The 27,720-nt window shown below is 43.4% G+C and overlaps 1 protein-coding gene across 1 annotated transcript; it reads right to left on the bottom strand.

The window, feature by feature from the left end:
* Positions 1-992: 992 nt before the first annotated feature.
* On the bottom strand, positions 993-27,190 carry GFRAL (GDNF family receptor alpha like). The gene is made up of 10 exons (XM_054971251.1): positions 27,076-27,190; positions 21,004-21,153; positions 17,936-18,042; positions 17,177-17,186; positions 13,833-13,883; positions 11,192-11,519; positions 8,474-8,724; positions 5,081-5,176; positions 2,603-2,684; positions 993-1,137 (listed from the first exon to the last, which is right to left on the bottom strand). The coding sequence occupies exons 1-10, from the start codon at positions 27,188-27,190 to the stop codon at positions 993-995; spliced, it is 1,335 nt and encodes a 444-aa protein (XP_054827226.1).
* Between the last annotated feature and the right edge of the window lie 530 nt (positions 27,191-27,720).

Genomic DNA, 27,720 nt, shown 5'->3' with positions numbered 1-27,720 from the left:
TAGATAGAAAGTAGGCCATCTCTCTCAGGAGGAGACACCATGCTGCCTCTTCCTGGTGCAAGCAGGGAAGAAGAGACAGAGGAGGGGGAGAGCAGGGAAGGAAGGAAGTTCCCCTGGCAGGAAGGAGACTGATAGCAGCCTATCTATCTAACTGACTCTATGGTTGTTGCCTTCCTTCTTCTCTGCTGGCGGTCCTAAAGGCCTGAGCAAGAGACATCGCCGGTCCCGTCTTCTAACATTCTTTGCAGACTTACTAGAACAAGAGCAATGCTATTCTGAAACGTCTGCTGGCTTGAAAGATATTTGCTATGCCTATGACAGCAGAGAGAGCCAATAACATTCTAGGCAGCAAGTGTGTTTTACACAACCACACATCAAATGAAGTTCTGCTAAGGAAAGCATAGGCGTCAGAGCAGTGGTCCAGCAGAAGGAACCTATCTTGTGGCTTGCCTCAAGAAGCAAAAGGAGGAGAGGTCAGCTGGGCCTACTGTCTGAAAACTGGGTTAAAACTGGTATGGGAAGCAGTTGCAGCTCCTCTGGCATAGACTGGGTCTTTTCACATGAACAAGGAAGAAGTAACACAACTGCCACTCTCATGTAACTGGAATAACATGCATATGGGCATAAACTGTATTCTGGCAAGAACGTATGCAATAAGCAATGAGCATGGAAATACATGCAATGATGACCCCATGGAATAAGTGCAACGAGAACACCATTTTATTTTTTTAAAATGTAGGGATGCAGAGAGGCAACTGCAAAGGAGAAATGGCAGATAGGACAGGGTGCTCAATCCTGACCCCCTGTGAATCTCTCTTGCAAATGTTCCCCAGGCCTTTGTTCTCCAGCTTGGGGGGAATGATCTCATTTGCAGGGAAGAATAGTACATGGCGAATAGAACTCCTGAGGCAACGGCTTCTGTAGTAAGTTGCCCAGCACTTACTGAAGTGGAAAAGGTTGGTGGCTGTTAATCATTTTTGTCAAGAGGTCTTTCATGGTAGAGGTGCAACGGGCTGACTAGGAGAAGAACGTGGAAAATCATTAGCCACACAGTTGACAATCCATGGTTGCTGAGGAATCATAAGCCTCTCTGAGAGATGTGTGGGTGAAGGAGCCTTTGCCTTGCTTCTGAAAGCTCTGAAAACAAACAAATATGTATGAAATGATTAGATCCTTCTTGCCAATATCCAGAATATGTGAATTATTTTGGTGTCTAAGTGAAAATCAATAGCCAGTCTCATTTACAGTGTAATAGTTGAGTATGGTTCGGGTAATGTTTATCTTCCACTGATTATTTCTCTTACTGAAATCAATAGAATGAGGGTTGGATTGTGTTGCCTGTTATTTGGATGTCAAAGACCACAATGAGAAGATTTCTAAGCCATCTATTACTGTGTCTGGGGACAGCAAGCCCCCCCCCCAGCCCTGGACTTACCTGGCTGGGCCACAATGGAAGCTGCCACAGCAATTGAGGGACCCAGAAGAAGACCCGAGGAGACACCTGGCTCTCCAGAGGAGCAGAAGAGGCTGCAGGAACCACAGCCTTGTGAGGTAGCGCAGCCTCATGAGATGAGGGGACAGCGGAGGGCTGCAACAGGGCCTGCAAGTTGATACAGCCCTTCCCGGGTGCTGGGGAAGCCAAGGGCATGGAGACATGGCTTGTTGAGCCCACATGGCCCTCCCCAGGTGCCAGGGAAGCCATGCAGACAACAATGAGGCCTGGCAAGGTGGCCAGACCCTCCAGAAGAAGTGGCCATGGAGGAGGCAGCAGGGCCCCCAGGAGACACTAGAGGAGCCATCAGAATGGCCATCTGGAGAGCAGGGGCCACAGAGGAAGCCCTGCTGATGCTGGCCTGGCATTCAGGGGACACAGGAGGGTGGTGCCCAGCCAGCCCCACCTTGCAAGGTGGCCTTAACCGTGGGGAGGGCCAAGGGAAGGGCCAGCCAGAGGGACCTCTGACAGGCCGGCAGACCTGACCATCACTAGGGGAGGGGGAGGAATGCCCCCTAATTGGACAGAGCCTGGGGAAGGAGGGACTGGAAGGCCTTTAAAAGGGAGCCCAACTGATGAGGCGTAATTGGGAGAAAAAACATAGTGGAGGAGGCGGTAGCGAGTTCAAGACAAGCCAGAGAGAAGGCAAGCCCAGCCGGTCCAAAGGTGTGAGAGGGGATGCAAGGGTGCTGTTAACCCCCCTCCTCCTGCCATTTCTGAGGCCTTCCCTAGGTTGGGTCTTCTGCCAAGGTCAACCTGGAGGATGAGGCCCCCCCCCGGCTCCAACAACCAAGACGGAGAGTCCGACATACTACCTGTTTCTGCTTTATTTTTGTGATATTAAATAATGTGATTTGACATAATACATGGCATGACTATATATGCCACATTATGTTTCTCACTGTTCCCCATACAATATTCCTTAAACATTTCTGTTCATGTTAGAAATTGCGAGTTCTTGGAATCACAGATAAGATAACTGAAGGTTTGTGAAGTTGCACACTCTGGAAAAAGCACCTACCCACCCCCACACCAAGTTCCCACCCTCACACATCCCCTGGCATACCCTTCTGGCATCCACACATTGGCAATTAATACTGCAGACATTACCTGGTCTTAAGTAAAGCCAGTAGGACTAATCCCAGGATAAGAATTACACAACAGGAATAGATTGCAATGTAGATTTTGTCACCTAGAATTTAATCACAAAAAATAAACACAGAAAAATATTACTCGGAAAGCATTTCTTTAGAAAGAAGCACAGTATCTTTCCACATGTGGCATGACTGAGACAAAGTTGTATTCTTTTATTCTCTGTTGATTTTAGAAGGAAAAGTGTTTCACAGAGGAAACCTAAACAGAATTGCATCCTCCTAAATACACTGATGTCATAATAGCATGGTGATGTAGGTCTCTCCCACTGTAATCAAAAAGATTTTAGAGTAATCAATGCTTTGTGTTGCAAAAGACTGCATAAATACATTTGGCAGAAAATCCCAATGGATGCACTAGTACATAGTTCCCAAACTAACTGATGACCTCCTGCATCAAAAAATTATTTTTAAGGCATTTGTGGAGGGTCTTGTTAGCCTGGAGGTGTGGAGGAATTATTGGATTGGGGAGAAGGAACTCTATGATTATTATTCCGCTGGGATCCATCAGTAAGCCAGCGTGAGCACTGTACTTAATGTGGTACTGTATCATAAGAAGGAAGTAATTGGTGTAAGCAAGTTTTTGTAACAGGCTATTAGCTTTTACATAAAGCTGGGAATTATAGACTTACAATTCATTGGCTAGATAAATGACTCTTAGTATTTCTTGGCACCACCAGAAGCTAATTTCCATTTCCTCTCCACTTGTAAACAATGGCATTTTAGAACTAATTAAAGTCTGTGAAGCCAAGAACATCATCTCAATTGCAACAAATTTGGAGGACAATCCTCGCCAATTACATACTTACCACCCTTTTGGATACAGTATGAATTTTGAAGTAGACTGTCATCTTTGCATGACAACAGGCCACTAACGTCAACTTTGAAACTGTAAGATGAATTTTGAATTTCATCAGCTAATATGATATTATTGCATTTTCGACTGACTATCCAGTGAGCATGAAATTTCTCTGGGCATGAATTTCTTCAATCTTTTCAATTGGGAGAGAAGAAGCAGTCAAAAGAAAGTGCATGAGGATGTGTTTTCTTTACTAAAATGTATGGGCTGACATGGAAGTGGAAGGGGGCATGCTTCATATGCTCAGATGAGCTCACATGATCTTAAGAATTCAGTGGATATGGAAGTAAGTGTATACATAAAGGGTGTACCCAGGGCTTTTTTTCAGGGGGAACGCAGGGGAACGGAGTTCCAGCACCTCTTGAAAATACTCGGCAATAGTGCTTGAAAATAATGATTTCAAAGAATCCCATGTGTTTCTTCTTCATTTCCCTCTTGAGAGTTCCGCCACCTCTTTTCCCAGAAAAAAAACCCTGGGTGTGCCTATGAATTCCTTCAACTAAGATCCCATGACTCTCTTCTGCTAAGTCTTCCTTCAGGGGAGAAAACTTCCTATAATGGAGATTGACCATTTGATGAAAAAAGACTTCTTATAATGGAGATAAGTCTTCTTTGTTGAAGGAAATCTCTTTCTTTTGGAGGAAGACTTGATGGAAGAGAGTCATGGGATTAAGCTTAGCTGAAAGGTAGGATCCAAATCATATTGTTTTTTTGTGTTTCAGAAAGACATAAGTTATACCTTTTTGCTACAACGTATGCAAGGCAACACACAATATGCACTAATACATAAAAGTCATAATTAAAATAACCTTCATTCAAAACCACTAGAAGTATCCCAGTAAAATGCACAGTTTGAAACCCAATTCTATCAGTAGCAGTGTTCAAATATCTGCCTTGTACATTCTGCCTCATACATCATTATGTCACTTTTTATCAATTCAATAGTAATGGAATTAAATGCCTTCCTAAATGAAATGTCCTGACTTGACAAAAGTACAAGATCAATGAAGTGGCCAAGGGGAAACATTCCAAAGTGTAACTAAATAGTTTGACTTGTTCAGAGTGAATACATGTCATTAAAGATACAGATCTTTTAGACATACCCTGGGGTTAACTTAAATGTTATGCATCTGAAAAATAAATCATGATAATTTAAAATACAGAAATGGAATTTTAAAACCAACAGGGAATATTGCCAACTGGTAGGCTACATTTATTGGATTATCCCCCACCCACCCACCCTGCCAGACATGGTGTTTTATTTTCTATTTGTTCCTGGCAGGTTGTCTGATCCTTGGAGATTGTACCATTTATAATAGTTTTTGCTAAATCCTTCATGCTCTTTTGCTTTAGAAATATTCAGTATTCAGGGCATATTCCACCATCTCCCCACCCCACCCCATCTTTTTAGTTTCAAACACCTTTACCTGTATGAAAGTTCTGTGCAAGATCACTTCCAGCATATTGAAAATTATTTGGTTCAGTAGATGATCCATTGCTTTCCATTTTTTAAAAAAGATTTTATTAATACACAAGTGAGCTTAATGGTACATTTAAAAAAATTTAAATCCAGCCTACCAGCAAATAAGGATTTCTTGTGTGTCACAGAAGGTTTTGTTTCAGGCAGATCTGTATGCAATGGGTAATGCACAGCCTTTCTGCCTGCTATCTGACCTATAAACAGGGGAGAATATAGACAGAGTACAATAGGATGAAGATATGCATACCCAGTATGTGTGAATTCTAGGCAGTCTTTTTAAAAAGTAAACTCTAAATTCTAGGTAGTCTAGATTGCATTGCTAAGAAGAGATTGTATAAAGAGATTGCGTTTGTATATTACTTGACCGTACACTAAATAATGTTGGATGAGCTGCTGTCTTTTGGTTTAACAGAGGAGAAAATGTTGCTACATAACAAAAGGGTCAATGAAGAGCAGCTCTCGTTCCTGCCCTATCAATTGAGTTAACTGAATTCTCAAGCAGGAAATGGTTTGTGCAGGTTTAGAGGCCTGAAGGAAATAGCAAGTACTAATGAGGTGTGATTTGATTATTATTGCGGTACTCATCATCATAAGTTGTCCATATACATTTGTCAATATTACCATTATCAAATGTTTCCTTCTTTCTTATGTCCATTTCCTTCATTAATTTTGCCACGATTTGACAGTGCCACCCAAAGTAGAGTTACATTTTTCTAAGCCCACTGTCCGCAGTGGACTTAGAAGGGGGTACCTCTGCTTAGGACTGCACTGTTAATCTTCTTGGTGGCTGCCCTACCTAGCACTGTCAAATTCTTAATATTTTAAGCAGAACATTAGTGAAGATATTTACCCCAAAGTACGCTGCACTTCTCTTTCTGTCCTTTTATCTGTAATGATGGCACCTTCATTCATTTCAGCATTCCTAAACAAGGTTAATTTCAGTAGGAAAACATCTTCATTCTAATCTTTGTAAACTTTTAAACACTGTGAGTGAGTGGACCAGACTAATAGGTATACTGAGTTGCAGAGGTTAAAAACACTTGATCATCCATACCTTCCTTGCAAGTGTGAAGACATATGAATAGAATCAACAGCTAAATTTAAAAATAGACCTCTCAGACGAGGCGGTGGATGGTGGAAGGTCACTATCCCATAACTTGTGACACACATCTCCAACAATTTCCCCCTCCACCTCTGTCCTGAGAGTTGCAGCCTACAAACCACAACAATGAACATGGAGCTGGGTTGTATTTTAAAAGAAAGAGGATAGTACATGTAAAGTGTTTTCAACTGAGTTTAATTTAAAGATTGCACACAGAGGACTTTTTCTCCCTCTCCCAAAATACCAGAACTCATGAGTACACAATTAAGTTGATTAGCATTATATTCTGGACAGGCAAAACCCCCCATTTCTTCATACAATGCAGTGATGCCATGGAATGTAGTTATGATGACCAGAAGAATAAGGTGGCTTTAAAAGGGCTTTAGAAAAATTCATGGGAAATAAGTCTCTCTGAAGCTATTAGCCATGATGGCTAAACAGAAATATTCAGAGGCAGTCTCGTTGACATGTCGAATTCTCAACATGGCCACCAGGAGCTCCCTGGTGTTGAGTCCTAAGAGAGTGAATCAGCCTGCTCACACTAGGAAACAGCCCTGCCTTCTGATGCAGAATCTCTCCACATGAGACATCTGACTTGTGAAGAACATGTGTTGGGAGATGCAATGGTAGCTGGGAAGGGTAGTTTAAAAAGACAGAGCTGGTGGCAGGGCAAAGGCTTTGCTATACACTGGAGCAGTGTGAAGGGGCTGTGAAAGGCCAGAAGGGAAACTTCAGCCCATTATAACCTCTCCAGGTCCAAGCCCAGCTCTGGAAGGCAGCTCCAGCTCATTTCCATTCCTAGCTGCCCTCTGGTTGTGATCTCACATGGTTTTAGAGAGGTGAAATTGACAGAGCCCTTGGGGAGGGGAAGATGAAATTGACAAAGCCTCCGAGGAGCGATCTCCCTCAGCTCTGTCTTTTAAAACTACGCTTCTCAACTAAAACATCTCCCTAAACTTGACAAACATGATGAGGCTTCTCATGTAGAGAGACTCTCAGACTTGGACCCTGAATCCTCCACCCCATCTCCTGCTGCTGCATCAAGAGACTTTCCCCAACCACCCCCCAAGCCTATCAAAGCCCCAAACCAGCACAGCTCCATTGGAGTGCTCACCACTATAATGGGGCATGACACCTATAAGTACTGGTGTCTTGCTTCTGGAGGGGAGGGGCCTGTAACTCTACATCCTTTCAAGAGTATTAAAGGACACAGTCCACCCTCAGCATTTTCTGCAACACCTTCCCTGCTAGAATGTTGTTGTCTCCAGTAATATCAATAGCAATGTGTGCAACTTCACCAGGCGGTGCTGCTAACTCGAGAGAGAGGAAAAGAGACAGGTTGGCTCCGTGAGTTCTCTCGGGCCCCTGTCTTGAGGATGAGTGCACACCTGCTGGAGCAGTCCCACAACACAAGCTATCAGAGCCACATGGGTGGCCAAAAAGGGGTAGAGCAGGCTCCCCCTGCCCAGCCATCCTTGGGATGGTGAGAGTGCAGTGGCTAGCAGGCTGTCAGCAGCCCAGTGGTGCCTGGAAAGGTGTGAAGGGAATGGAGCTACTTGGGCATTTCCAGAACTTTTTCTTTTGCAGCCAAAAGGCTGAATAGGAAAGAATCCTCCTCCCCACTTCTAGCTATCCTTGGGGCTGCCAGAGCTTGCCTGCTGGAACTGACCCAGCTGGCTTGTTGTCAGAGTCCCAGAAATGTTTGGAAAGGGGGAAGGTGTTGTTCTTAGCTTGCCTAAGGATGGTTGCAAAATTGGACTCCCCTCACTTTTTGACACTAGTATTTGGCAAACAAAAAATATTTTGTTGTGGGTCCCCACCTGAACCTCGGCATACTAGTTACTGGCAGGGCTTTTTTTCAGCTGGAACATGGTGGAATGGAGTTCCGAAACCTCTTGAAAATGGTCACATGGCTGGTGGCCCCACCCCCTGATCTCCAGACAGAGGGGAGTTTAGATTGCCCTCCGCGCTGCTCCAGTGGTGCAATCTCAACTCCCCTCTGTCTGGAGATCAGGGGGCGGGGCCACCCACCATGTGACCATTTTCACCTAGGGCAATTTAAACTTTTAAAAACTCCCCCCTTGTTCCAGCTGACCCAAAGTGACATCATTGGCCCTGGGAGCATGCGTGCACTTTGCCCGCGCACATGTGGTACCAGGGGCACCACTTCCCACCAAGAGTTGCCCCCTGTGCTGGCAACCTACTGAGTTCCACCACCTCTTTTCTCAGAAAAAAGCCCTGGTTACTGGGAAGGTGAAGAACCAAGGAGGCTCTGGCCTCTGTGTCCCTCCTTGTACCCTTTCAAAGAATTTAGCCATCCACTGTGGGGAAACAGGGTGCTGGCCTAGATGGACCATCGGTCCTAGGGCTGCTCTTATGTTAAACTTACTGAAGCAGGAGTTTCTTTGGAGGGTGTGATGGAACAGCTTGCATGTAGATCGTTCCGCGGGTGATCTGACGTCACAAGTGCACTCTGCAGGGCGGATGGTTCCCCACATGTCGATATAAGCTTTTCTGCACTCAGCACTGTCAGAGCAATTAAAATCACTTGCATCCAAGTATTCTATGCAGGCATTATTTTCAAGACATGATTGGGAGATGTGTTTTAAACACTTTGATGTGAACGCTTTATATTTCTCCCTGTAGAAACATAAAAAAGTAACATTTTCTTGGAAAATGTATCAAGAATGGAAGGTTACATTAGCAAATTGGCTTTTGAGAACAAGAGGGAGGACAAACCTTGGCTACGATTCAGCCAATATTAAGCATTTTTAGTCACTGTTTCACTGGGAGAACTCACATGCTTAATTCTCCAACAGAAAGCAAGGGGACATAAAATGCTTAATTTTGTCTGAACGATGACCCTTTATTTTTAAGTAGATTTTTTCCATCCCTCGTTAGTTAATGCAACAATTAGATATAGCATATAAGCTAAAAAGAATAGTCCGTAGAATGCAAATCTTTCATTTATGGGGGAAATAAAAGCATATTAGAGGAGCTCCTTTATTTATTATTTATTTAGGACATTTCTATCTCACCTCTCCAGATACTTGTTCAAGTTGGCAAATAAGAACACATACGCACATGCGTTTGTATGTATCTACGTGTGTGTATAAATCAATTTATCACTAAAACCATAAAAACAATTCAATGAAACTAAAACTTATCTCCAGCAATGAGAGCATCCCAATCTACATGTACCAAAACCTGCATTAAAGAATATCAGTGGTGTAAAATTGTCTTAGAAATATGTAAGTAGGCTATAACAGGTGGTGAATACAGGCTATGATCAATAAAAAACAAAAAATATGGGGTACCTTTCAGTTAAAAGGCATGGCAAATGGAGAGGTTTTAGCCTGGAGCTTGAAGGCTAACATGATAGGTGATAGGTTTATTGATTAAGAGTGGCAGGACCCTAATATGGAGAACCGGGTTTGATTCCCCACTCCTCTGCTTGAAGCCAGCTGGGTGACCTTGGGTCAGTCACAGCTCTCTCAGCCCCACCTACCTTACAGGGTGATTGTTGTGAGGATAACAACAACACACTTTGTAAACTGCTCTGAGCGGGCGTTAAGTTGTCCTGAAGGGCAGTGTTGTTGTTGTTATTAGTGGGCTCCAAGGGGGAGGGTATGCCACTAATGGGGTACCACCAATAATAAGGCCCTATTTCTGGTTGCTACCTGCCTCACCTCCACGTGCCGGGACCACAAAGAGCTGGGATAAAAATCTTAGCTGGTGAGCCAACAACATGAGATAAGGCAGTTGTTTGGATAGCCAGGTGCCAGGCCATTTGCAGCACAATCCTGTGCATAGTTACATCAATCTAAGCTAGGGTTGCCAACCTCCTGGTGGAGCCTGGAGATCTCCTGGAATTACAACTGGTCTCCAGATGACAGAGATCAGTTTCCCTGGAGAAAATGGCTCCTTTGGAAGATGCACTCCCTGGCATTATATCTTTCTGAGGCCCATCCCCTCTCCAATCCCTCCCCTCCCCAGGCTCCACCCCCAAATTTCCAGAAATTTTCCTACCTGGAGTTAGCAACCCTAGTCTAAGATTTCAATAGGCTTTTCTGCATAGGATTGCACAGTTAGTGCTTTAAAGGTGAGCACCGTTTCCTTGGATTGTTCCCAGTAACAGATAGACAGCTAGTGCAGAACTTTCAACACACAGGAACTACCATCCCTATAATAACCTGGCTGCCAGACTTTAGTTGAAGTTTGGAGTAGTTGAAAGCAGCCCCACATAATGACCACTATAATAATCTAACCTGCATGAGAATAGAGGGCATGGGTCAGCATGGCCAAATCACAGCCCTTTTGCAAGATCTGGCACAACATAGTCACATTTTGGAACACTGCTCTATGTCAAAAATAACTCATGAACAGAAAATCAGCACAAACAATCTTCCAGAATCACAACTGATCTCCAGGCAACAGAGATCAGTTCCCCTGGAGAAAACGGCTGCCTTAGAAGGTGGATATTCTATGGCATTATACCCAGCGGAGGTCCCTCCCCTCCTCAAACTCCACCCTCCCCAGGCTCCGCCTCCCAAATCTCCAGGAATTTCCCAACCTAGACCTGTCAACCCTTGCACAAGCAAAGAGAAGAGGTGGAGTTTTCTGTTTGTGTGGAGGTTTTTATGTGAAGGAACATATAACGCTGAAATCTCCCAGCTGCAGTCTGAGAGGGTACAGCTCATTCAACACCCTCGTTTCTCTGCCGTCTCATTCTCCTGCGTGAGTGAACCAGATCTCGGACATCCAGAGAAATTGGCGCTTACCATATCTTCTCAAAGAGAAGGTCCCTGATAGCTCAACTTGTGGGATTTTTTTGCTGCACGTTTAAATATCGTAAAGATTTAAATATTTCACACACACAATACAAACACATCTTGGACTTCCTTAAACACCCAAGGATGGTTAGGATGAAACTTGAAATCTCACAAAAATGCCCATTTTTTCCTTGATTATTATATATTCTTTGGAAAGCTATTGCTTTTGCTGACTTAAGGAGCATTTTGAAACGCCAAGGAAATATGTAAAGTCACCCAGTGATCTGTGGATTTTTGGACAAATTGCTCATGTACAGATGTGTCATTTTACTTACCAGCAGAGACTGTCACCTTGGCATGTTTGAATTAGGCTGAGACACGAAGCAGCTTGAACCAAGTCGGTATATGGTTTGCCATGAAGAAATCCTTTTGCATGCAGACATTTTTCATCCCACTCCTCACAGTCACAAAATGTCAGCTTCTGGGCAACATTAAAAGGCATATTTTTGTAGAAGTTCCTTAGTGCTGTTTTGCATCGATTCACACTGCATGGCATCTCACTTGCTTGGCAGTTGTCAAGATACAGAGATAATTGCCTGTTACAGACTGTGTCACTAACACATTCCACGTTTACATGGAGGCAGGAGTGCTGCGGTTTGTATTCTAAGAAAACAACAAGATGATTACAACGATGAAGGGGACTGGAAAAGGAGGAGCAGGCTAGTGAGAATGAGGGGTCTTGTTTTCTGACTCTAAAACTGGGGCCAGATCAGCCTACAACATGAAACCAGTTGCCCCCTGCAGGCACACAACAGTCATTCTCTTATCGTCTGTCATGCAGGAGAGTAACAGAAAGAGGCATTCCTCAAGGGGTAAAAATATTTTTGTTTGTTTGTTTATTGGCTCTCTTTATCCCTGAGACTTAAGGCAGATTACACAGTGTAAGTCAATACAATCAACAGCTGGGACATTCAATAAATAATGCAATAGGGCAGGGATTGCAGAAACCTGAATGCAGAAGACATCTGATACAGAGCTAAAACCATGCTGAAATAAAGCAAAGCAATTTAACACGACGTATTAAACAATGCAGAAGCTACCCAGTAAGTGCACAGTAGTATAGTCCACACACAGTCCCTGTCCCTTTACCAAAGCTCTCTCTGAACAATTTCCTTATAGCTCAGCCCTATTTCCTGAGTGAAAAGCCCTCTTGAATAATTCAGTTTTGCATAGTTTGCAGAAGGCCAAGGGAGTGGGAGCTTTCCTGACCTCTTCAGGCAAGTCACTCCATTAGGAGGGGGCCACAACAGAGAATGCATGTGTCTAGGGAGTTGCTGGTTCTGTCCATTTGCAGGGTGGCAGCTGCAGAGAAGGCCCTGTTCAGATGAGAGGACAGGGCATGCATGAATGGAAGCTGAGCTGAACACATGAGCTGGAGGGCATGGACATCTTGCACCCTTTCCATGGCCAATGCTGCTTGGAGAGTCTTTATGAAAGCACACTTCTCATGGCCATTCGACCCCAGAACAGCTCCAAATCAGCAAGGGGCAGCAGCATGGAAGAAGGTATGCAGCCCCCTCAGCAATGACTCTGCTGTGCAAGGTAGACTCCAAGGTGGGCTGGAGAAGTCTTGCACCAGGTGGTGCTGGCGTGGAAGAAGGTTGTGAAATGCCTTGAGTTACACCTGATACTTCTCAACTGGGCAAGTTTGTCGGGACTGAGGCAGATGCCCACTGTTTGATAACTGCCTGGGAGTACACAGAGGCTGTAGGAATCTCCTAAGTTGCTTTGCATCCTGATGTCCAATTCCCAAATTTTGGAATGTCATCAAATATTGCCAAAATTGGATGAAACTTCAAAATCTACTGAAATTGGTAAGTAGACCTACCTGCAATGTATCTCTTGCCACATTTTTTTCAAACTAGCACACTCTAAGCATTTGACTTTTGTATTAACTTATGAAATCCTGATTTATAAAAAAGATGATTTGGGGTGTGGAGCGAACGGATTTTAAGCATTCTTCAGGTTCACTGAAAATATTGTAACGAGTTGTTTTTCTCTTTTGTGCTATTTGTTTAATTTAGGCTGATAATCTAAACAGTTTTGTTTGGATCTTTTCTTTGATGCAATGCTCCATTTTACTACAAAGTGACATTGGTCTCAGTGTGGAAATGTCATGCAAAATTGATGCACAACAGAAATGGTTAGGAAAAAACATATTGAGGAGGCATGGACTACCCAAGGCTGGGGGAGATTCACTGATGCAACCTATATATTCTATGAATATTACAAAATCCACAACATCTGTGCAGCTCTGTGCAGAGTATATTGTGATTGTTAGCAGTAACAGTTGGTCCACTTGCCAAGTGCACGTTTTTGTGCAGCCTCACTGCTTTAAGCACCTAGATATATCTACAGCAGGGCTTTTTTCCATCAGGAACGCAGTAGAAGGGAGTTCCGGAACCTCTTAAAAATGGTCACATGGCTGGTGGCCCCGCCCCCTGATCACCAGACAGAGGGGAGTTTAGATTGCCTTCTGCACCACTGAGTGGCATGCGGGGGGTGGAATCTAAACTCCCCTCTGTCTGGAGATCAGGGGGCGGGGCCACCAGCCATGTGACCATTTTCTCCAAGGGCAACCCACTGAGTTCCATCACCTCTTTTCCCAGAAAAAAGCCCTGATCTACAGTATCACAATGCTATCCTATACAGAGTTAGATACATTTGGGCTTAGCATGGGTCTACCTACAAGAAGTGACACAGTCCCTATGACCCACTTCAGTCAGCATTCTGGCCACAGCATTGTGTCCCAGTTGTAGCCTCCAGACACTCTGCAAGGGCAGCCTCACATAGAGCATGGGTCTACGTATGCACAGGACAGAGTTACTGGATATTCATTGCAATTCATATGGCAGACCGGGAAATCCATACAGAAAATGAACAACTTTTAAACAAAAAAATAAGATTGGCTCTTACCAGCATTAAACAGAGCAGACAACTGCCACTCTGCTTCTGCATTTCTGTGATCTGCAAAAAAATTTAAGCCAAAGTGTCAAATTATCTGTGTAATTCAAAGACCTGCCCCAGCTCTCCAAAATCTGTTTAAGGAGGCTAACAGCCAAAGAAATCAATGACAATACAAAAATAAAATTGACCATACAAATTAAAATAATTAATAAAACTGACCTAAACACAATAAAGCCAGTGTATCAGCAGCAAAATTATCTTCCTTGTATGTTAAAGCAGAAAATAAACAAGTAGTATGAAAACAGTTGCAGCGTAAAAACAGATGATAAATGTAAGCATCAGATGACAATAGATACATTAGTGAGGCAATAGTAGGATGTGACAAAACGAATTAAAACCATGGGTGTATAAAAACATTGCAGCTTGGAAATTCAGTAAATAAAGGAGGTGTCAGATCGGTTTCAAAGAAGAGAGCATTCCACAAATGTAGCACCACCTCTGAGAGCCAAACTACAAGTGACGTCTTACACAGGTTGGACACTAGTCGGCTTCCCTCAAGTTTTGATGGGAAATGTAGGCGCCCTGGTTTTACAGCTTGGCTCTCCATTACAGCTGCAAGACCAGGATGCCTACATTTCCCATCAAAACTTGAGGGAAGCCGACTAGTGTCCAACCTGTGTAAGGCGTCACTTGTAGTTTGGCTCTGAGAGGTCACTACCCTGCTCTGCCCTGCCCACTTCCACAGGCAAGAGAAATGCTTTGCCAAAGACCTCCGCTGGTTAGCTGGACAGTACAGGAGAAGGAGGCCATTTGTTTGTTTGTTTGAAACCCTTTAATGCCACTGTTCCACCCAGCTCAAGGGTCCTCAAGGTGGTAAACAAGCAAAATATTAAAACAACTTTAAAAACATATATAAATATAACAATTAAAACAATTAGAAAAAATACATAAGCAAGAAGGAAGGCAAATAATAGAACGTCAAACAAAAACAGAAGTCTTCACTTGCTGGTGGAACAGAATGAGTTGGGGGGGCAGATAATTCTCCCTTGGGAGGGAATTCTATAATTTTGGTGCCACAACCCAGAAGGTCATTTCTCAGGTTGCCAACCATCTGGGATAGATGGTGGGGGCACCCAAAGCAGGGCCCCTAAGATGACCTAAGTGACTGGGTAAATTCATATGGGAGTAGGCAGTCCTTAAGGTCTGCTGGCTCCAAGCTGTATAGAGCTTTAATGGTGAACTATGAACTAGGCTGAAAGCCCAGTGCAGGTGGAACAAGAAGTGACACAGTCCCTATGACCCACTTCAGTCAGCATTCTGGCCACAGCATTGTGTCCCAGTTGTAGCCTCCAGACACTCTGCAAGGGCAGCCTCACATAGAGCATATTGTTACCAGAGATGCAACACAGTGGCAAGGCCTTTTTTTGTCCAGGAAGGCTGCATCTGGCTTACCTGCCAAAGCTGCCTGTGGTGGCCACAGCCACCATCTAAGAAGTTAGACCTAGCAGTAATCCCATGCTATAAACCTGTTGCTTAGGGCCTTAAAGTTGAGTACAGTCACTTTGAACTGTACCTAGTAACAGAAACACAGTCAGTACAGTTCTTGTAGCAGAATTATGATCCCTATACTCAATCTCAACAGCAACCTGGCTGCTGTGTTTGGAATTGCTGAAGGTTCTGGTCTGTCTTCAGAGGCAACCTGACTTAAACTATATTGCAGTTAACTAATCTGGATGTAACTAGGCCATGGATAACCATGGCCAAATCACTCTTTTTAAGATGACAAATCTGTCACAGCTGTTAAAACGCAGCATGTGCCATGGAGGAGACCTGAGTGTCCAAGATCCACAGCTGAGATCCAAGATCCACAGCTCCCCTAAGCAACAGGCCTATTCTTTCAAGGGGAGTACAACCATCACAACAGACTGAATCTTCATTCTGTGAGTGGGTTTATCTCTTCAGTCTTGTGCCCAGAAAGTTTAAGTTTATTCCAATTCCCTTTATATTTGTGCAGGACCTTCATAGACCTTCACAGATGTACCTGACTCAGCTTACAGGGGGAAATAGACCTGGGAGTCATCCACTGGAAGTTCCAAAAGAACCAACAGAGCTGTACATCGCTGTCACTCTCCTGGTAATGACTGTCAATCAAGGACACCCAATCAGTTTCTATTTCAAACCCAGGCCTGGATCCACTTTGAAATAAGTCTAGCCTGGTAACCAATGGAAGACTGGGGATGGGGGAGATGTTGGGGCAGCAGCAGGGACAGCATGACATCAGTTCTGGGGGAAAAAATCAGAAATGGTGTCATACCTCTCTAGGAATTGCTGGAAACTCCATGGAGAGAAATGGGGAGTTTTTATGTTGATTAGTAGGTTGCTTGTAGTTTTGCCAGCCTCCAGGTGGAGCCTAGAGATCTCCTGGAATTATAACTGATCTCCAGACAACAGAGATAATAGAAACATAGAGCTGGGACCCCAAGGGTTATCTAGTTCAGCCCCTTCCCTGCACAATGAAGGAAATTCACAGCTCTCCCCCACCCCATATCCCTCAGTGACCCCTGTCCTATGCCCAGAAAAAGGCAAAGACCACCAGAATTCCTGGCCAACCTGGACTAGAGGAAAACTCTTTCTTGATCCCAAAGTGGTAATCAGTAGTACCCTGGGCATATAAGAAAGGGCCATGAGAGCCTAGCACCAACTCATCTCTTCATGCCCCCCCTCTCCCTATCTTCAGACATTCATACTGAGTCATAGAATCGTCACTGCAGTCAGATGTCCATCTGACTTCTTCTTAAATCTCTCCAAGGTCTCATCCACATACTTCTCTCTCTCTCTCAGCTTTCCCAGGTCAGCACCTGTTCACTGGGAGCCAAGAGCTCCATATATAAAGCACATACCCACCATTGCTGCCCAGTGGGCAGATAATCATACAAGCTGCACTCCCTGCAAAACACTGGATGGCCCTTGCTCCCCAACTGCCTTCCTACCTTTATAACAGGTTTGGTCACTTAAAGGTGTTTTAGGATTGAAACAGGGTGCTTACCTGAATCTTTGTGCATTTCTATATCAGGAAGGAGATTGCAGCACACCACCCTCTGCTGATGTGGATCTTGTGTGGCCTTTCTCAAAGAATCCAGATTAGAGGGTTCTCTCCTGCTCCCCCTCAACCTCCCTTACTGAACTCCAAGCTCAACTCCCTGTTAGAAGCCCTGTTCAAAAGCACTGGATGCAAGCCCTCAAGAAACCTGTGTTCTTAGGTAACTTCAGCAACTATTGGTTGTGACAGCGAATGGAGACTCCACTGTCTCTGAATCGAAGATGCTAGGGATCAACAGCAGGGGTGGGGGGACCCTTTTCTTTCTGTGTCCTTCCTGTAAGCCTTCTGGGGACATTTGTTTGGCCACCACTAAAGGGAACAGGATACTGCGCTAGATAGATCTTTGGACTGATTTGGCTAATCTATATTTTTTTTGTGAGTGTCTCTTTGTAAGTGAGAGCCATTCATGCTTTGGTACAAGATATAACAGAACCCTACTATAATTTCTATCATCATTAACCCTGGCCCCAAAAAGAAGTGCATAGAGAAGGCTTGATATTTCACAATTGCTGTCTTTCTGTTTCAGGCCAGAGACTTAACAACAAGCTGTCCCTTGGAAAATGATCGTGTGGTAGATTTCCCTGTAAACAGAGAGCAATACAATTGTTCTGTGTTGAGAAACTTTAGGAACCAAAGACAGTGGAGAAAGGAAGTCCTTGGATGGAAATTACTGCTATTTAAAATATATCACTGTTGATCATTTACCCTTATCAAAGCTTTGAGGTCTCACATTTACATAGGTGTTCTTCTTCAGGGATGAGACTTGAGATTCTGGTGTATGCTTTAAGCATGAGTTATTAAAGATATTTTTCCATATGCTGATGCATTTTTCATGCCTTGGTTCTGGACACTTGCAACCCCCCAAGATTGTTTTCCTTAGGTCCTGCCAGGCTTTAAAGCATTCGTGTCCCACTGTTTGGCAGTTACAAGCTGATTCCTCTGTGTGGCACATCTTCTCAAAATGTCTGTACAGCGAGCAGCAAGCATTATCTTTCTGGCAGATTTCTCTTGCAATAAAGCAGTCATTTTCAAATATGCTCGGATGTGCAATCTCATTTGATTTAGTCGGCTGTGGAAATCTAACCCAAACATCTGGGGCTGGTGAAGGCACTGGCTGCCCTGTGGAATGAAATGTTGACCAAATGATAAGCAGGGGGGACCATGTGAGGGAGAACATATTTCAGATTCTTACTGTGAAATGAGCCCTTTAAAAAAGGAGGGATTGGGTTTTGGGGCATACACCTGTCCTGGGTTGCAGTGGAAACCCCATGGCCTTCTGGATAGGCGTTCCATGACATGCAGGTATGTGTTCCTCCACCCCTGTTTTCCAGAGCACAACATATTTTCTCCATTGACTCATGTGAGCCAATGTACAAAAGAATAAGCAAAACAAGTAATCAGGCATTCAATGAAGAAACATCATTTTACTGAAGGCAAGTTTTTAAAAATTTCACTTCAGGCAACAGCTCCATCAATAATGACTTTATTTGTTCAAAATGGCAAACAGAGATTTCTGGATAGTTGTGATGATCTCTGTTTTATGACTTTTGTATCATATGCCCAAAGACAGATTCTGCCAGGTGACATTTCATGATTACTGGATTTTATTAGCCACAATAGACTTTAACAACCAAAGTTAAAGATACTAAATAGGGTTGTTGTCCAGGGACGAGGAACCCAAGTGCCCTGGACTTGCCACAGACCCCTTACCTGAAGACCAATGGCACCCCGGCTGCAGGCACAGAGAGCCCAGGGGAGGCGACTCAGCTCCAGCCAGCAGAGAGTGAGGGGAGAAAGGAGCCAGAGGGGGAGGCCTGCCAGGCGTGCACTGCCCAGCCAAGCCCCAAAGGGCAAGAAGCACGCAGGCCTACCTGGGGTGCTGAGACCAGGACAGACAGGCTAGAAGCCCCTGCCCAAGCCCTAGGGGGAACCAGCAGCAACCTCCACCCTGAGGGACTAGCCAGAACCCAGGAGGCCAGAGCAGCACCTCATGAGCAGAGGCAGAAGTGGCCAAGCCACATCACCTGGAAAGGCCCTGCCAGCAGGGAGGAGGAACACCTGAGGGTATCACCCGCTGGGTTACATCTAGCCTCACCCTGCAAGAAGGAATAGGAGAGCAGGGAGAGACTGGGATGAGAAACACCTGAGGGCATACCCTGCTGGAGAGCATCAGGGATAGAGCAGAGCCTGGGAGGAAGGGAGGGGGGAAGTTGCGAGAAGCCAATAGGGAGCTCATGGTGGGTTGTGTATGAGTATGGTGGAGTTTGGGAGAGTGAGAAGCGGGAAGAAGTAGGTGTGAGAGAGATGAAGAACAGGAGGAAGAGCAAGCCCAGAGGAGGTGAGGAGGGTGGAGGCTTTGGAAGGCAAGGAGAAAGGGGAGGCAGCCAGGAGAGGACTCTGTCAGGTTGAGCAGGCCTGCAAGTGAGTTGAGAGGGAGCGAGGGTGATGTATACCCTCCTTCCACAGAGCAAGAACCTGCACTGTCCCTGACAGCTTCCCAGAATCAAGGTCAGGTGTGCCAGTGTCCAGCATAGTGGCGCCCCTGGTGGAAGCTGACAGTTGTGCATTCAGATATTAACTAATCCAACCCTCCTGTCTGTCTGTCTCTGCTCATACAGCTATTGCCTTAAGCAGAGACATCATGTCTCTGATGTTTAATTATTGCCTCTTAATATAATTATTATCATGAATCCAGATTGAAAACGATAACTGTCAGTAATATCTGGAATTCTTTGGATCATGTTGTTGCTCTGGCCCCTGCTGGATCAAGGAAGTTTGGATGAAGGATATGAGCAAGGAAAGTATCAGAGCAAATTAGAAACTGACAAGTACATTTCCCACCCAGCAGCATTACCCAGATCTTGCCACCAAAGAGGATTGTGTTGTAAATCTGGTTTTCCATAATAACTCCCATTATATTATCTGTCTCAACTGCTTGGAGAAAGCTTGCATTCTGCATGAGGGCAGGGGTTCCTATTTGCTTACTATTCTGCTCTAGGATGTGATGCCTGGTGTTCAGAAGAAAATACATTTTGCTTGCACACGGTGGCAATGGGAGAAGGCACAGGACACAGGCAAATGTTTTGCTCCCCCATGCTCATTAACAGTACTACAGACTGAGGAAATAAGATAGATGCAATTGCTATATTTGCTCAACCAAATGCCTTTCTCTCAGTACCATGAGGGCAATGCAATATTTAAGATGGTGAGACTATAGTATCCCAGTATGTGCAGGTCCATTCAGTTCAAAACTAAACAACTTGGTTTAAGATCAATGAACTATGCAGGATGCCCTTACTGAAGGGACAAGAGGAAACATTCACATCACAGAGTAAATATGGGCTGAATCCACACTCACCTGCACAGCGCTAAACAGGCGGAGTGAGAGTGTCTTTCTGGCACATTTTATGACATCATCGTGCCACAAGAGCGGCTTCATGGGGCGATGACATCATAAAACACGCCAGAAAGACGCTCTCACTCCATCTGTTTAGCGCTGTGCCAGTAAGTGTGGATTCGGCCAAGGTGTTGGGCAGTGGCTAAAATTTACAGCTCCGTCCAGTCCCTTTTGCTGTATTCCTGCTATAGTGACGCCCCCATTGTTAATCATGGTGCCTGTCTGATGGCATTTTATTTTTGTATCTTTTCTCTCATGCTTACCTTTTTCTTAGTTTGCCGTTTCCAGATGAAGGTACTTGAGCTGCCTATAGAACAAAGATGCTTTTCCCCATTGAAATTTGGCCAAGAGAGAGGTACAAGGCCTTCAGATTCCATCCCAATAAAATGCGGGAAGGACTTAATAGGAAATGAAACAAATGGAAAAGAAAAACAAATGGACACACTAAAACTAATCACGTGATTAATGCGTTTAACAAAACCAAATCAAGTTTTTAAGAAATTGAAACAAAAGTGATACATTATATCACTAGTGCAGAGTATTTGTTCTTATGACCAATTTGTACCTTTCCGAAGTAACCAAGTGCTTGGATTTTAAGTCCAGTTGTTTTGGGAGGTGGGGAACATATTCAATGCTCTATTTACAGTCCAGGAGCTTGTATTGTAGATGGAATCACAAGTTACCTTTATTGATGAAACATTCTTTGTTGAGCAACATTTGGATATTGCAGCCATCTTTTGTGCAGTTGCAGTCTTTAAATTCTGGATATTCTTTAACCAAGAACTCAACAAGTTTATTACAGTCAATTGATTCTTCCACTGCACAGCTGTTACCTGGATTTCATAGTTCAAACACACACATACACACAATAATTGTTAATATGAACATATGAAGTTACCTTACACCATGTCAGCTCATTGAGTTCATTATTATCTATATGACTGGCTGTGCTTTTCTAGGATCTTAGGGCAAGAAAGGCCTTCCTCAGCCCTGTTACCTAGATCTAATAATTAGAGATGGAGGGGACTGAAGATTGGACCTTCTGCATACAAAGCCTGCCTGCTACTACTGAGCTGCAGCACTTTCTACTCCCTTAATCAGAATACAGAAATGATGCAACTACAATATTTTATACAACAAGCAATGTCATGTCTTGGAGACTGTTTTAGAGTGGCATAATTTTTTGTGGCCTACAGCCCAATTATCAAATTACCTTTTGAAGTTTATGGTGCAATAAAATTGTTGTACCTTGATCCAATGGAATGTGCCCAGAGAAACCAGAGTTGTGCATGCAAAGACCTTTTAAGGAGTTGTCACTGATGTTTGATTGGGAAAGAGAAATGTGAGAATTGGACCGATTTCTCCTCCATCCAAGTTCTTCTTCCCAAAAAACCAAATATCAGGAGGACTATAGATTTTTAGAAGAAGACCTGTATGCATAGACTTAGCTCTGGATCAAAGAGAACAACTATTTTGCAGCACTAATTTCTATGTGCCTATTGCCATATCTGGATTGTGCCATCATTTTTAAGGTTCCACGGGACCTGTATTTTGCTATAATAGACTAACATGGCTATTCCTCTTCACCTGATTTGTATACCGTATGCTTCACTTATAATAGCTCCCTTTTGGCTCCATTACTATTCTCTTTCTGCATTTTGGCAAACTCCTCTTTCATAAAGCATTTACTCATCAGTTCATCATCTCCCCTTATTGTTCACATAACCCAGAGAGAAAGCACAAACATAGTAATTGGCTTGGACTTGGAGCCACAGCTTAATTATGTCTGTGAAAGGCAACACACTTAACTGTTTCAATATAGTCATTCCACCTTTAGCATACTGACAACTTCATGGAGAACATGGTCATCAGGTGAACATGACATGTTTGAATTCCTTGGATGACATGCAAGGTGAGAGCCTGGTAGGATTACCTTGATGTTCCCTGGCAAATTTCATCTCATGCGTGATGTCATGCTAAACAGTTTTACATCTGCTCAGTAACCTCTTGCTCATCTATGCTCATGGCCATCACTACATCCACTGGTGAAGAATCCTACAATTTAGTTATTCATTGAGTGAAGGAGTTGTCTTGTCCCTCAGTTTTCTTGAGTGCGCCCCAGTTCTACTATTAAAAGAGAGAGAAAAATTCTCTATCCAGTTGGGTGTAGTGGTTAAGAGTGCGGGACTCTAATGTGGAGAACCGGGTTTGATTCCCCACTCCTCCACTTGAAGCCAGCTGGGTGACCTTGGGTCAGTCACAGCTCTTCCAGAGCTCTCTCAGCCCCACCCACCTCATACGGTGATTATTGTTGTGGGGATAATAACAGCATACTTTGTAAACCGCTCTGAGTGGGCGTTAAGTTGTCCTGAAGGGTGGTTTATAAATCGAATGTTATTATTATTATTTGCTCCATGTATAATTTTGTAAACCTCTGTCATGTCCTCCTTTTGGTGCTTTTTCCTATTCTTTAAGCATTTGATTAGTAATATCATTTACCAGCCATGCACTTTAAAAGTATTTGGAGAACCCCTGCTGGTAACCCTGCTTATCAAGGTTTCTAGGAACATGGAAAGGAAAACTCCAAAAATCTTCTACAAAAAGTGGTCATTGAAGCTGCTTCTGAGAATCTCTACAATATAGATTGCAGGAACTGAAAGAGCATGTGGGATATTTGCGTCACATGAGAAAAATACAAAATCCATTTCCTTATACAAGATTTTATTTTGAATGGTTCAGAATTAGACACTTGCTTTGTTAAAAAAGGAGAACAAAAGACTTTTGTCATTCTGGTTGTATGTAGGTTAGACAAAGAGCGGTAGGCAGGAGAAAGAGATGCAGGGACTCAGAATTCAATAATGAATTAAGACACAAAACACACAAGGCTTTAATATGTTCTGTTTATGGTTAGGACATGCACTAAATGGAATACGGTTCTTTTATGAGCATCATGAGGTTTATTGAAAGTGTTGGTTCAGCTGCTCGGGTAAAATGCCAGGAATTCATTTATGCCAGGGTGGGATTTTTATATGTATAATTGTCCCTTTTATTGTTGGGTAGAGGTACATTTGGTAAAATAGACTCACTCAGTTAGAAAGTATGAGATTTTCTTTCTGTTTTCCAATCTATGTATACTACATTGTTGTGAATCTACCGTGGATTTGTATTAAATGCAAAGTAGTATTTTTGACAAAAAGGAAATTATTGACACATTTTAGATGATAATCAGTTCCAAAAAGAATGTCTGTAATTGTTATCAGTAGTATCATTTTTAACATATAGGGTTGGATCCACTGGAAGTGTTCACAGAAGGGTTTGGCAGAGTGGATTTTTCCGGACCTTCCTGTTTGCCAAGCAGCTGCCATTTGTCCCAAAACTCCTGTCTGAAGTTTGGGAGAGCTTTGCAAGCAAAAATGCATCTCAGGGGGCTGCAACAATGATGGAGAATCAGGGAGTAAGAATTGCTTCTTACTCCCTCGTCACAATTTGTGTTAACAGAAGGTGATTTTACTTGATTCCCTATTGTCACTGGAGGCCCTTGTCCTATGGTTCATTTTGTATCTGAGGCTCTCTGGATCCTCAGAAATGAGTTTCGAGACAACCAGCAGGCTGCTAGGGGAGGCTGAGAAAGATCAGCTCCACTAATATCTTCTATGAGTTCTTCTGATGGCTCCAACTCATGTAAATTAACCTTTTTCCCAATACCTTATGGGAAGATCACTTTTCCTGAAGACTAAAAAGTAGCTTCTGTAAAACAGACTGACTGGGTCTAATTCTAATGGCACTTTCTTTTGGCTTTATTGTTTTAATTTATAAAAGGAAAACACATACATTGGTCTTATGATGGGTTGAATCCAATGACTAATTTCTGCCGTCTTCCTCCAACAGATTCCCTTCTTTAGAGGAAGTCTTTCACCATGGGAAGAACATTTAATGGAAGGGACTCATTGGCTCCAACTGATCTAAAAGGAGTCTTTGGTTCCAACCTGTTATTAATGTACTGAAACCTTTTTGTTTCAATACTTTACAAAGACCAGTGCTTCTAAAAACAATGTTGGACTGAGCAGCTTTCCTGTAACTATACATAATACATTAGTTCCCTCATTACAGCCCGTTATCATACCCTAAAGCATTATGTTCTGTGGAAAAGAGATCTCTTTTCCACAAAAAAGATGTCACAATTTTCACTGATGGCTAAATATTCATATTGAAATATGCTGCATCGGCAATACCCTGCAAGTATCTCAGCTAAGCATATTAGGGACTAAATGGAATATTTTTACTAATCATTTGTCAATATTTTTCAACTAGTTACCCAAATCATTTATATTTGACTGAGTTCCAAGCAAAATGTAGATAATCTCCTCTAGGAATTCCACAGTTCTAACAATGGTCAGAATTTAAATTATAAATGTGGTTCAACTGAAAAGGGTTTCTAAAATATTTTCCTTTAGAGTAATGCTAATAGCACTTTAGATTTCACTGGGATTTAGGATTGAGAATATTTACAATCAACTAGTGCACAAAGGAGGAGGAGATCCAGAGAGACTGAAAGAAAAGGGGTTATTGCTATTATGTAGGGATATAAAACCCACATAAATATTGAATAGCAGCCCCTTAAATTTAATGTTTCCAAGTTCTTCAACTGAATCACTCAATTGCAACATTATCAGCTAGCTCCTTGCAGTATTAAAAGTCTACCTATATACCTTTCTTTCTGACTTTTAAGAATTCTTTTCATCATGCATAGCAGTACGCAACTGTGCCACTTTTGCAAGCTTCTTTTTGGGTAATCTCTCTCTTATCTGATCTAATTTAGCAGACAGGCAGAGGTGGATCCTGTGTCAGAGGTGACAGACACACCCCCTTGTCCAGCATATATCAATAGTTTTGGATTGATCTCTCTGACTGAGATAGGCAGGGAATTGAGAATTCTTTGAATCCTTGCTCCTGTCAGCTGATAAAGTGCTGTTGGGAGAATACAGTACTGAGTGGCATCCTATCTTAGGATAAAATCTTCCTTCCTCTAACTTAAGAGGCTCTGCCTTCAATAGAAGACCCACTTAAGCCAAAGGAAGCTTCCTTAAGTTTGGGGAAAGCTTAGGATTTTTGTTTAGCAGAGCGGTAGGTCTTTAGCCAATATTATTAATTCCTTCTTCATAGCCTCTAAACAAAGCAGTTATTAGACCATTTCTTAAGAAGCCTTTTTTGATGAAAAAGGAAATAGCCCATTTATTTATCTATTTAAAACATTTATTAGCCACCTTTCTACCTTTTAGGAACTCAAGGCATCTCACAAAATAAATGAAATAATTATAAAATGAATTTCCGAGGGGCAGAGCAGGAATCTCCCAACACGGCCTTCTGCGACCAACCTCCCAGATAGTCCTCAAGGCACCATAACACAGTGCTCCGTAGTCCCAGCACCAAGAAGTGGCTTAGCAGAGTATTATGGCTGATATAACTGAAGGCTGCTAAGAGATCCACAGCACCAGTAGGGTCACATTCCCTTTGTCCTTGGTGGAGGTCATTGGCCAAGGCAATCCAAACAGCCTCTGTTCCAAACCCTGGTATGAAGCCAGGTTGAAATGGGTCTAGAAAATCAGTCTCTTCCAAGAGCCCCTGGAGCTGGGAAGCAACCACCGGCTCTAGCATCTTGCCCCAGAATGAAAGCCTGAAGACTGGCTGGAAGTTCTCCAACATAGTAGGGCTCAGGAAGGGCTTTTTCAAACCACATCTAATCACTGCCTCCTTGAGCATGGGTGGCACTACTCCTATTCTCAAGGAAGCATTTATCACTCCCTTTTCCTATTGGCTAGTCCCCCTCTGGCAGCTTTTATCAGCCAGGAAGGGCAAAGGTCCAGGAGCACAGGTGGTAGGTCTCACCTCTGCAAGGATCATGTCCACTTCCTTAGGCTCCTCAAGCTGAAAGGTATCCATATAAATCAGACAAGCAGATGCCAAAGGTACACCATCTGACCATGCATCCATGCCAGTATCTAACTCAGAGCCTATCTGGTCAATTTTGTCCACAAGGTAAGTAGTAAATTGATCACAGGGGGCCATTGTGTGGTCAAAGTCCAATTGCTTGGGGCTAAAAGCCCCTGAACCATATGGAACAGTTCAGCAGGACGATTACGTGCAGATGACATGGTGGCAGAGAAATACTGCTTTTTTGCCACCATCACTGCCACTGGACAGGCTCTAACATGGGCTCTATGCTGTGTTCGATCAGCCTCACTCCGAATTTTCTGCCAGCAGCACTTTAGTCACCATCCCTACCATTTCAATTCCATTAATTCCCGTGTAAACCAGGGAGACTACTTGGGTCTGTCGAGGAGCAGAGGATGCTTGGGGCAAATATGTCACCAGTCCAGGCCACTTCTCTATTGCAGAGAACAGTCAGGGACTTGACATCAGCTAATGTGAGGAAATCCCCAAGCACCTACAGGAAACTATCGAGATCCATCAGGATCTCTGGGGAGAACCATCTTAAAGTGTCCACTACTCCTGTGGAGGGAAGAGGAAGCAGTGAGTCTAAACTCTATCAGATTCTGTCCATGACAAGGGAGCTTTAACCCCCTCCCCCACCTCCCAATCACCCTCCCCAACAGTATAATGGATCAGATCCAATTATAGACCCTTTACTAATATGCCTTATTAGATAAGGCAGCCAAGTAGGGGGTGCAGAGCGCCTTTAAACTTTAATACGTACATCTGCTCACATACAGCAATACACAAATTTCCATAGTTACCTGGAATGCTACAAGCTTCTTCAATTGCTTTCCAGATACTTTCACACTTAATGGTTGAGCTACATTTCTCTCTCAGTTGTTGACACCTGGATGTTTGGAAGGTAGATGTTGTCATGGAATATAGCACCAGCACTACAAAAAAAGATAGTAGATTGGTACAGGTTAAGTGTTGGTTATTTTTCTAACAAAAATAACTAACAAAAAATCTATTACATTCATTTTTTTTACTTTATATTCCATCATTCTCCCCAGTAGAGGCCAGAGCAGCATATATTGTTCTCCTCTACATTACCCACACAACAATACTGTGAGGTCGGTCAGGCTGAGAGTGTGTGAGTGAGCCAACATCACACAAAAAGCATCAATGGCAGAATGGAGACTCGGAGCTGGGTGTCCCAGATCCGAGTCCCAGACTCTAACCACTACACAACACTGGATCTGCTGCATGGAAGAGAAAAAGGGATGCAGGCATCATTTGTGTGCCGTTCAAAATACAGTAAATGCGGCTCAGATATTTACAATGAAATCCTAAACAGAGTTATTCCAGTCTAAGCCCTTTGACTACAATGGGCTTAGACTGGAATAACTCTGTTTAGAATTTCACTGTTAGGCTTGCCATTTCTAAATAGGCCCTATTTTTTAGTG

Source organism: Eublepharis macularius, chromosome 1 (genome assembly GCF_028583425.1).
Source record: "Eublepharis macularius isolate TG4126 chromosome 1, MPM_Emac_v1.0, whole genome shotgun sequence".
In the NCBI taxonomy this organism is placed as follows: Eukaryota; Metazoa; Chordata; class Lepidosauria; order Squamata; family Eublepharidae; genus Eublepharis; species Eublepharis macularius.
Note: the sequence above shows the minus strand (reverse complement) of the source record. Positions and strands in the feature narration are given on the sequence as shown.